The sequence below is a fragment of the Physella acuta genome, unplaced genomic scaffold (assembly GCF_028476545.2).
Source record: "Physella acuta isolate Inbredline_101_S28 unplaced genomic scaffold, ASM2847654v3 ptg001127l, whole genome shotgun sequence".
NCBI classification, from domain to species: domain Eukaryota; kingdom Metazoa; phylum Mollusca; class Gastropoda; family Physidae; genus Physella; species Physella acuta.
Genome location: NW_026732644.1, coordinates 76,015 through 86,815, shown reverse-complemented (window position 1 = coordinate 86,815; position 10,801 = coordinate 76,015). Strand labels below are relative to the sequence as shown.

General features: G+C 33.6%; 1 protein-coding gene across 1 annotated transcript; it reads right to left on the bottom strand.

Annotated features, from left to right (window-relative positions):
- Window positions 1-1,792: 1,792 nt before the first annotated feature.
- Window positions 1,793-10,367, bottom strand: LOC131956102 (homocysteine-responsive endoplasmic reticulum-resident ubiquitin-like domain member 2 protein). Its single transcript, XM_059320512.1, has 9 exons — window positions 10,215-10,367; window positions 6,343-6,645; window positions 5,707-5,784; window positions 5,338-5,451; window positions 5,167-5,240; window positions 4,770-4,898; window positions 4,052-4,375; window positions 3,722-3,860; window positions 1,793-2,265 (listed from the first exon to the last, which is right to left on the bottom strand). The coding sequence occupies exons 2-9, from the start codon at window positions 6,484-6,486 to the stop codon at window positions 2,113-2,115; spliced, it is 1,155 nt and encodes a 384-aa protein (XP_059176495.1). The 5' UTR covers window positions 6,487-6,645; window positions 10,215-10,367; the 3' UTR covers window positions 1,793-2,112.
- Window positions 10,368-10,801: the final 434 nt, after the last annotated feature.

The window sequence follows — 10,801 nt, the reverse complement described above, 5'->3', positions numbered from 1 at the left end:
GAACTGATGTTTTTGGTACACACCCTATATGGAGGGCGTCCCTTAACCACCAATTGTGGCACTGATGTTTTTGGTACACACACTATATGGAGGGCGTCCCTTAACCACCAACTGTGGAACTGATGTTTTTGGTACACACCCTATATGGAGGGCGTCCCTTAACCACCAACTGTGGCACTGATGTTTTTGGTACACACCCTATATGGAGGGCGTCCCTTAACCACCAACTGTGGCACTGATGTTTTTGGTACACACCCTATATGGAGGGCGTCCCTTAACCACCAACTGTGGAACTGATGTTTTTAGTACACACCCTATATGGAGGGCGTCCCTTAACCACCAACTGTGGCACTGATGTTTTTGGTACACACCCTATATGGAGGGCGTCCCTTAACCACCAACTGTGGCACTGATGTTTTTGGTACACACCCTATATGGAGGGCGTCCCTTAACCACCAACTGTGGAACTGATGTTTTTGGTACACACCCTATATGGAGGGCGTCCCTTAACCACCAACTGTGGAACTGATGTTTTTGGTACACACCCTATATGGAGGGCGTCCCTTAACCACCAACTGTGGAACTGATGTTTTTGGTACACACCCTATATGGAGGGCGTCCCTTAACCACCAACTGTGGCACTGATGTTTTTGGTACACACCCTATATGGAGGGCGTCCCTTAACCACCAACTGTGGAGGCGCTCGATGGTAGATCACCATACTCCAATCCAGCTCCCAACTTAAACCAAAATCGATTGTATTTTATTTGAGAATTAAAAATGCCCGTCAGATAATCTTATTTTTTTAAGACGACTCTCCCTAATGTAGCACATTATTAGTCAGGTAAGTGGCATGATTTATGTACAACCCCTTCTTGCTTATATTTGCGTGCACCCTTGTCCAGTTACCAATTTTTAATGTGAGTGGGATTAAATGTAGGTGTATGTCGTTTAACTCTTACTTTAAACACTGCAATAGTGTGAGGAGAATTTCATTTTATCTCTGTTAGCTGGCAAAGTGGTTGACAACCATTTATATTCATTGCCTTAATAACAGGGCATAGCGGCTAGCATAAGTCACCTTAATTATTAGTGACTTTTCAAATGACAGATTACTAGTAAACCCAGGGATGGATAAACACTTATTGTCAGCTTGTGGTCTTTGTAAACAGGGCAATAATCTTGTTATATTATAGATACAAATACTTTAAGTTTGATATCATTTTTTTTTTATTTCATTTATTAATGTATGCATTACACCAACATCAATCAGCAAAGTTCTGTAACATGAGGGGAAGACTGCTAAAGAAACTGTTTACATCAGTTCTAAACACTTAATTAACTCATTACTTGTTGACTCTTATAAACTAAATAAAATCTCAGTCCTAAATAGTCCTTTTAAAACTGAGATTTGAAAAAAAACACAAATTGCATTGCTCAAAGAATTGGTGTTAAAATAAATGTTGAGATAGATTTTTGGATGATAACAAATGAAAACTGAGTTAAAGTATAGTAAATAATTAAAAACCTTTTTAAAAAACAGCAATAATTGGGCTACATACTTTAGAATTCGGTAGAAAAAGAGAATGAGACTCTACTATCTCTATTGCTGACATATAAATATTTAGTTTTATTAATTCTAAAATCATATGTTGTAATGACATAATTTTTAGACTGTTTTTTTTTTATCAAACGATGCCAAAGTTATAATTATTATGATCTTTAAAAATAGGCACATGTGATATGACTGACAATACTTCATATTCAACTAAAGTCAAACACTAACAAAATAGAATGGGCAGGTCAGCAATATTTATTGAATGTGATGATTTCAAAAAGCATTACTCAAATTCCTATGCAAGAATTATATCAATTTGTATTGACTACTGTACACTGAAACTGGGATCTTTCAAAGCCAGTTCTAGATTATGCATTAAATACAATTAGCACTTACTTGTACAAAATCTTTTACAAAGTGATTTTGCATGAATGAAAATCACTTCATAAATACTCAATACTTAAAATTGCTGTGCAAGTAAAATATGGATTTGCTAGGTATTTTTTTTAAATAAGTACATACTGCTGTTAAATAGACAACAGCAACATGAAAATCTAGTTGGGTTCCAACAATTCAGGGGGTGTAGGCAACAAAGAAGTGAAAAATGTTTGAACTGTATTCATCAAGAAGATGCAAGCTCGAGTAAACCTGTTACCATCATGATGCTGTTCTATGCCTTGATTGGCCTCCCCCTCTGTTACACTGCCCTAAATTGAGAAAAAATATATTTTAATTTTTGTTTATAATAAGGGTGAAATAAGCTTTTCGGAAATACAAATTACATACAATAGCTTATTTGAACTTGTCAGCATTAGAACTGTATGTCAACATTTTAAAAAGCTCTAAGAATCATGCTCATGCATCTAAAGTAGGGTTGAGGATGGCACTTCCAGTACAATTGAGCTATAGACATATTTTTTAAAGGTCTTCTAATACTTAAATTTTTTAAATAGAAGAGAATCCCTTAGGATAAAAAATTGAGCACCATGTGAAAGCAAATTCCTTTATAAAGGAAACAATTACATTTTTTGAGAAATCAGAAATTACTTAATCCTCTTAAAATTTGACAGTATCAAGAGATTAAGATCTGGTATCTATGTATAAAGTTTGGTTTACCTAACTGAAACAGTACTCAAAATATCAGTATTTCTGAAACCAGAAATACAGTAAAGTACCACTTCCAGTTATGGAAGGTCATTCAAAAATTGAAAGTAATTAAAGAATAAGATCCTATATTTATATATGAAATTTCTTCTACCTAATTGAAACAGTACTAAAGTTAGCGTGTTCCCACGAAGATACAGTCGGTTACCAAAAATTGTTGAAAGAAACCTGAGCATACAATGTAATATTTATATGTAAAATTTCATCCATCTAACTTAAACGGTACTCAAGTTATTGCATTTTGAGAAATTAGAAATAAAGTACTACTTAGTACTACTTCCGGTTACCGGAAATCACTGAAAAGATGATACAGAACTACAAATTTGATATAATCAGAGAGATGAGATGGTTCTCAAGTCATTGTGTTTATAGACACACAGATATAGGGACAAAATTGCAAAAATAAGTTTTTGTAAAAAGTCAAGATTTGTCAAAATCTCAATTTTGATTTTTTGCACAATACAATGCTTACTTTATACTTGGTATTCAAGGAGAAAGTAAAAATTCAAAACACTTCAAAGGATAATGCAAGATTTAGTATAATGCTTGCTCAGAGATACGGATGGTTATAGTCATTAAAGACAAAAATTTGAGTTAGGTTGAGTAAAGGATTAGCATAGGTGCATGGTTACTGTTGGTAGAGACTAGTTTTAAACCCAGTTATGAGTTCAGCTGGCGAATTCACATATTTGTCTACCATTTGACTGCATTTCTATTGTTGAAGAATACACCAAGAAATTAATTTTTATCATGCTTTGTACCTGGAGAAAATGATTTAAGCTTGTAATTATAAAAAGACTGTTTAGTTTCTGGACTGAGTCAGGAGAATGTCTTGAGTACACCCATCTCTTAAGGGTACCTGACACAAATAAGGGAAAAGTGGCTGTTTATAAAACAGACCACACTATTATTTTAGAGGTTGCAGAAACAGGTTGACTCTTCTTCATTTGTCCTATTAACAACCAGATCTGAAAGGGTTATTTTAAACTTTTTACTTACTTCTGGTGTGGGTGTTTCTCCTTCTTGATTAGTTCCTGGTTGTTCATTTGCTTGCTGTTGAACTGGTGAAGGGGGCACATTCTGCTGCTGCTCTTGTTCTCTCTGTACTCTCTGAGTATACTTTCTTAATTTTTGAAGCCTGTAATTATACAACATAAACAGCATTCATTGATACTAAATACATTTTAATTGTAACCAGTTAGATAAATAAGAAAATTACTTTATGACTGCTGCACCTTTTTCAAATTTAAAATAAATAAAAGATTTTTTTTATAAGATAATATTAAATGTCGTTTTACGCTATTAAACATTATAATTGGTAAAACATACACATAAATAGCCAGTGAACCACAGAAGACAATCAGAAATCTTGTCAAGTTGGAGTAGAAGAACAGGATTCCCATGAATGTCAGGAATCTCATAAAGAAATATGTGTGATGTAACCAATCCCTTGGCTCCCCTTCATCTTCTTCTTCCTCCATCCCTCCTTGAGCATTCATTCTAACATTAGGTCTTGCACCTGGTGCCACTCCATTATTTACAGCCTGTGGTTGCTGGGCAAGTGGAGAAGCTTGACTTATTGGTTGCTGTGTTAAGCTGATATTGGGCATGAATGGGTTCTGTGCCACCCCAGAATAGTAAAGATTCTGATAGCTGTTGATATGCAACAATAGATAATTTAACCTGAAATTAATTCAGGCTCTGTATTAATTTAAATAGGACGTTCTCATGATTCTTAAAATTTACATACCCTAATCAAGAATGTAAATATTCATCTACTGTCCTTAACGTAAGTTAAAAATGCAGAAAAATATCCAACTAATTTTCTTAAAAAATAAAAAATGCATTCTCTTGCAAGTGCAGCTGTGTTTCAGTCAAACTGTTCATTATACATTTTTCTATTGATTTTAAAACAATGCCTAAATTTCTCATTTTAAATGTGCCATACTTTTAAAAGAGAATACTTCTATTTTCAGTTATGCTCATGTTTTTAATTTAAAATGCTTAATTCTAAAATGTTTATAATTATTTGTAATTAAAAGCTTACTACTGCATATACTGCATCATATACTGGGAATACATTTGTTGCTGCAGCATCCATGCATATTGTTCTGGAGTATACACATAATCTGCCTGAGCTGCAGGTGCTGCAGTAGTAGTGTTTTGTTGGGCCATACTAGAAAAGATTTACACATTACTTAAAATTAAAATAAAAACTTATTAAGTTAACAGTGAACATACATGTGACAGAATAGAAAATAGAAAAAATCTAAATTTTAGAATAGAAGACTAATATTCAATTAATGTAATGATGTTTGAGAGAAAAATAAATACAATTTTAAGAAAAAAAAATCATCAGAATTTCATTCAACTCCTATCATACAAGATGTATATTAAGTCAAAATACAATCAGACTATGAATTAGGGGTTCCTAAATTTTGTACCTTAATCGCTCATCTTGTACAGCTCTGGATATATCTGTACTGTGCCGATTCCTTATTTCAGTAGATGATGCTGGCTACGAAAAAATATTGTTTATGAAGTTTTGAACTTTTTTGTTTCCAAGTAAAAGGAAAATTAAATCAAATTTCAAAAATTAAGTTAAGTGTACTTACTATGCAGTCTGGTATACTTTTAGTTACTGGTATGTTTGCCCCAGCATAATCAGCGTGCACTGAACACACTAAATGCACTGTGTGCTTATTTTTCGTCAGTTCTGAACCATCATACTGTTTATATATATATATATATATATATATATATATATATATTTATATATATATATATATATATATATTTATATATATATATATATATATATATATATATATATATATAAAAGTATGTGCATTTGTATAAATATAAATATATTTATATTATATATATATATGTAGTCTATGTATTTCTCTATAGATATATCGTGTGTGGATGTACTTATGTGATAGTTTCCATACATAAAAATTATATTTTATATTTTTATATACCTGGCGTAAAATTTCTTTCAAGGTTAGGTGGTCTTGAAGTAAACGCCCTGAATAAATTAGACGCTGTTCATTGTGTTTCTAAATATAAAGTATATAATTATGATTACTACAAAATATAATATTTTATATATATATATATATATATATATATATATATATATATATATATATATATATATATATATATATATATATATATATATATATATAGTAAACTTTCTAATCCATAGCCTATTCCACTGTTTAAAGCGAAATGATGCACTATAGCGCTCACAGGATAACCCAGGGCGCCAAATAGAATGCTGCCGGGGCGCCAGCGGACGTGCCTTTTTCAATTCTCAAGGACTAAATGTAAATAATTTTTGTGGGGGGTGATATATTTTCGTTAATTTTGTTTGACGGACATGCCTAAAATTATTACGATAAGTGTGAAAAATGAAAATTGTTTTACAACACCTTCAATATTAATATTAATTTTTTTTAAAGATGAATATGATATGATATATATATATATATATATATATATATATATATATATATATATATATATATATATATATATATATATATATATATATATATGTATAATAGCTGCTAACATTTAAAGTAACTTAAAATAAAACTTATATTACTTACAGGCTTGCTAGGATAAACAGATTCTAAATGTTGTTTAAGCTTTTTGATAGTCCATCCCAACATACAGTCTACAGTTTGATCTTCCATTCTCTGATTAGGTGCTTTAATAATGAGTGTCACAGGCATATCTCCTGACAATTCCATTCTATAATAAAACTTCTCTCTTTCTCTTAACTGTAAATTTAATCTATCCAGTATTCAAAAGTAAACTTAAGTTCAAACTTAAGTTTAAAATGAAAAGTTTTTTGAATTGCAAAGTAGTTTGATGTAATTACTTGTGAAATAAGCTCTTATTAATTCAATCTGGAAATAAAAGGATTTATTATAATAAAAGTAACATCACATCTAAAATTAATTTAAAACTAATTTTAAATCAATCCCATGTTAATAGAAATGGGTTGTTATTTTGATACTCTTCACAAAACCATCTTTGTACCTGTAATTAAATCACTAGTAGTAAGTACCAAATATGGTGCCTTGTGAATGAAATTAGTAGCTTTCATCAAAGCATTATCAAGTGTGTATTTTTAGACATTATTTGGAGTTATTTAAATGTAAACAACACAGACGCTAAATATGATTTTCCCACAATACCACCCAGATGCCAGAGGGTGTCCTGTATGGTGATCACCATTTGTTATACTGAAGTAGAAGACCTCTCTGCAACTGCCAGGTGTCAGGAGCATAGCGGGCTGCTGGATGAGACCTCTGGTTCAGTTTAGTCATTGACTGTAGTGGCCACCATGTTCCTAATATAGGGTGCTCTTTAAAAATAAACATAGGCATCACAGTGCTTATAGCTGAGCCCATGGCAGGACAACAGCAGAAGCACCTGGTGCTTTTTGACCATTGAATCAAGCAGTAACTGACTCATCATGCAAGACAACCTATCAACAGATTCCAGGTGCTAAGATTGCTGCCCCTCCGTTAAAAAAAATTTCTTGCACAAACCTTCCCAGGAGTATCCTCAACAGCTTCCCAAAGTAATGCATTAAAAGAGATTGAGAAACAGACAGACAAACACACACAAAAACACACTTTCATTTGTATTTAATACAGATGCATGTTAGCAATGTTTAATTAAACTAATGGTAGAGCACTGGATTTTTAAAGCGGTTACAGTAATTAAAAAGGAGTATCTCATGGACAGTCATTTAGTGTCACTATCACATCCAGGTAATGAAAAAATGCAAGATGGGAAATGCAAAATGATGAAAATGGTACGGTTGTAAAATGCATGAAGGGTGCCAGAATTGTGAAATAATTATTAAAATGTAAGAAATCACCTGTTTTTCACATTACTAGTCGCGGGCGATTTTACCTACCTAAAACGATAGATTACCTAACTAAATAATATATAGGGTAAAGGAGGGCGTTAAGAGCCACACTTTTTAGCACCTGTACATTTTTAAAGATTTCTACTAATCTAAGAATTTTTTAGTATTGAAAATATGGCAAAATTATTCTAACATATCTTACACAATATAAAAATAATAACAAAGTCTATTAAATATACTTTAAATGGGTTTAATTGAACATTTATTGTCATACCCCCGAAATCAGCATTTGGGGTGAAAGGAGCCGGGCAATGGGGCAATAAGCATTATCTCCTAGTTTAGACTAACTCCTTAATAAAAATAATTAATTTCTAACCCCAAAATAGTTAATGCTGTGTACACACACTTTAACTGATACTAGCTATCACTAGGCCCCAATGGGCCCAGTCTACAATTGATACAATTACAGGTGTACATAGGGCCTAAAGTCAAGTAGTTTACAGTAGGCACATTAGTATGCCTAGTGTGTAGCTAGTATACTAGTGTGTAGCTGTCCAGAGTTAACATTCTTGTATGTAAAAAGGGTTGGTACTAACTAATCTGCCTTAATGCTTTCCCCTGATAAGCCATGTGTGCTATACATTACATAACATGACATGGAGGTGAGAAATGTTGAGGGGAGAGCAGTGGTACTGGTTTCCCCTTTTTTCTCCTTGCTGAACCCTGAGGGCCATAAATTACATAAGGAGATGCTATCTCTGGTTGGCTGAGATCTAAGAACTAAGTCCATGTTACCTACAAAGAGATAAGTTTTATGGTGGGTTAGATACAGGTGGGGGCTGGGTATCATGGGGGTGAGAAATTGAGAGGGGAGAGCAGTGGTACTGGTTTCCCCTTTTTTTCTCCTTGCTGGACCATGAGGGCCATAAATTACATAAGGAGATGCTATCTCTGGTTGGCTGAGATCTAAGAACTTAGTCCATGTTACCTACAAAGAGATGAAGTTTAATGGTGGGTTAGATCATGGAGGTGAGGAATTGTGAGGGGAGAGCAGTGGTACTGATTCCTCTTTGGTCTCCACCCTGCTAGACCATGAAGGTCATATGTTACATAACATGCCACCACAGATTGTCTGAGATCTGTAACTGTAATCCATGTTACCTACAAAGAGATGAAGTTTTATGGTGGGCCAGAAACTGGTGGGGGCTGGGTATCATGGGGGTAAGAAATTGTAAGGGGGGGAGCAGTGGTATTAATGTGTCTGTTTACTTCCATGCTGGACCATGAGGGTCATAAATTACATAACATACCACCCCAGATTGGCTGAGACCTAAGAACATTTATTCCTGTTACCTACAAAGAGATTAGAAGTTTTATGGTTGGTTAGAAACAGGTGGGGGCTGAGTCGGCTGTATTGCCCCTTAGGGGTAATAAGTACTCATACCATTTTAAAAATTACCTTGCTAACATGAGATGACTGAATTTTTACTTTTTAGCAGGTTAGAATTGTATTTCTATCATTTAGACACAAGTCTGTTTAACAATTAATACATTTTGTGTTAACTATTCCTATACCAGTGTCATATTCAGTGGTCTAATAAATGAGAAACTTGCACATAGGGTTTCAAGAGCCACATAACAGTATCTGTTATAACTTTTCTAAACAGGCAAGCTAGTGAACAAAATTAATGTATTCATGTAGATTTAGTTATTATCTAACAAATAAAACCATAATGGTAATGATCAGTCAAGTTTTACTCTGATAATGATAAAAACTTTATAGCATGGTAAAATGGGACTAATGTCGGCCATTTTGTTTTGGCACCAATAATCACTGTGCAAAAAAAATTCACCAAAATAAAACTATTTTAGCTATAGCTATAAATATAGTGTTAAAATGTACAACAACCAATGCTCTAATACAGGAACAAAGAATGGGCTTCAAAAACTCATTTGGTTTATTACAAAGTGAAGTTTCCCAAGTTATGTCTATTTGGAAAAAAAGTTCACAAAATGGTTTTAGTTTTATGGAGATGAGAAATTTTAGGGAAAGAGCAGTGGGATTAAATCTTGTCTCATCCTCTCCCTATTGGACCAAGTGGGTCATAAATTACATAAAATGAATCCTCTGCTTCTCTGTTATCAAAGAACAGCAGTGGTTGTTACCTCAGAAGTAGATTAGCAGTGTCATTGAAGGTTTTGTGGGGGTGGGGTGTTGATTGGGGCTTAATACCACACGGCTCTTAACGCCCTCCTTTACCCTAATAGACTAGAATCTAATCTAGATCTAGAGTCTATAAAAAATCACTAGATTTCTAGATTCTAGGCCCTATCTATATACTTTTTTTAATATACTAATTTTTTTTTTTACTATATTTCAGATTAAGTCACTAGATTTAGGCCTAGATCTAGATTTATTATTATTTTATTAGCCTATTAGTATTAGCCATTAGCCTAAGTTATCAGTATTCTAAGTACTCAGTCTATAGAGATCTAATCTAGTAAATACAGTCTGTTAATTCGTCTTCGACAGCTCATCAATATTAGGGAAATATTCGAAGTGGATTTAAAAACTAGTTTAAATAAATTCCATACCAAATTTTACTGCTTTCCCACCTCTTTAGTGTTACTTCCATTTTGTGTTAGAAAACAAAATAAAAACAAGTTGACGTCATGTGTCAACTAGGCGAAAAATGATTGGTCCATTCTTTTCAATAACACGTTGCCCGATTCAGGGTCAGTTCGGCTAACTGGTGAACTACAAACATTACATTTACACACGCTAGGCTTGAATCCAGGGTTTATTTCAGGCATTTTTTCAGGACAATGACCCTCCTGAGGCCTCCTCCCTAGACGAAATAGAAAAAAAATGTATCATTTAGATAGAAGACGGATCTACATAGGCCCTACTTTATCAGCCTCCTCTGGCGTAGATGGATGTGGGGTATAGAGGCGCCCGGGTCGAACTTTCAATTTGGCGCCCTCGTATATATATATATATATATATATATATATATATATATATATATATATATATATCAGTAGCGTACGCAGGGGGGGGGGGGGCAGGGGGAGCGGCCCCGCTCCCCCTCTGGCCATTTTCAGCAAAGTGGCGCCTTTTTGGAAACTTTTTAAACTCAACTTTTTAAAACAATGATTTTTGCTAAAAATTATTTTTGGTC

Bases quoted from the DNA above. Each gene is read 5' to 3' on its own strand.
- LOC131956102 (XM_059320512.1), bottom strand. From the start codon at position 6,486: ATGGAATTGTCAGGAGATATGCCTGTGACACTCATTATTAAAGCACCT. The intron at 4,899-5,166 runs GTACAAAATTTA...AATCTTTTCTAG, and splicing joins GTACAAGATGAGCGATTAAG to TATGGCCCAACAAAACACTA. The intron at 4,376-4,769 runs GTAAGCTTTTAA...GCATATCAACAG, and splicing joins ATGATGCAGTATATGCAGTA to CTATCAGAATCTTTACTATT.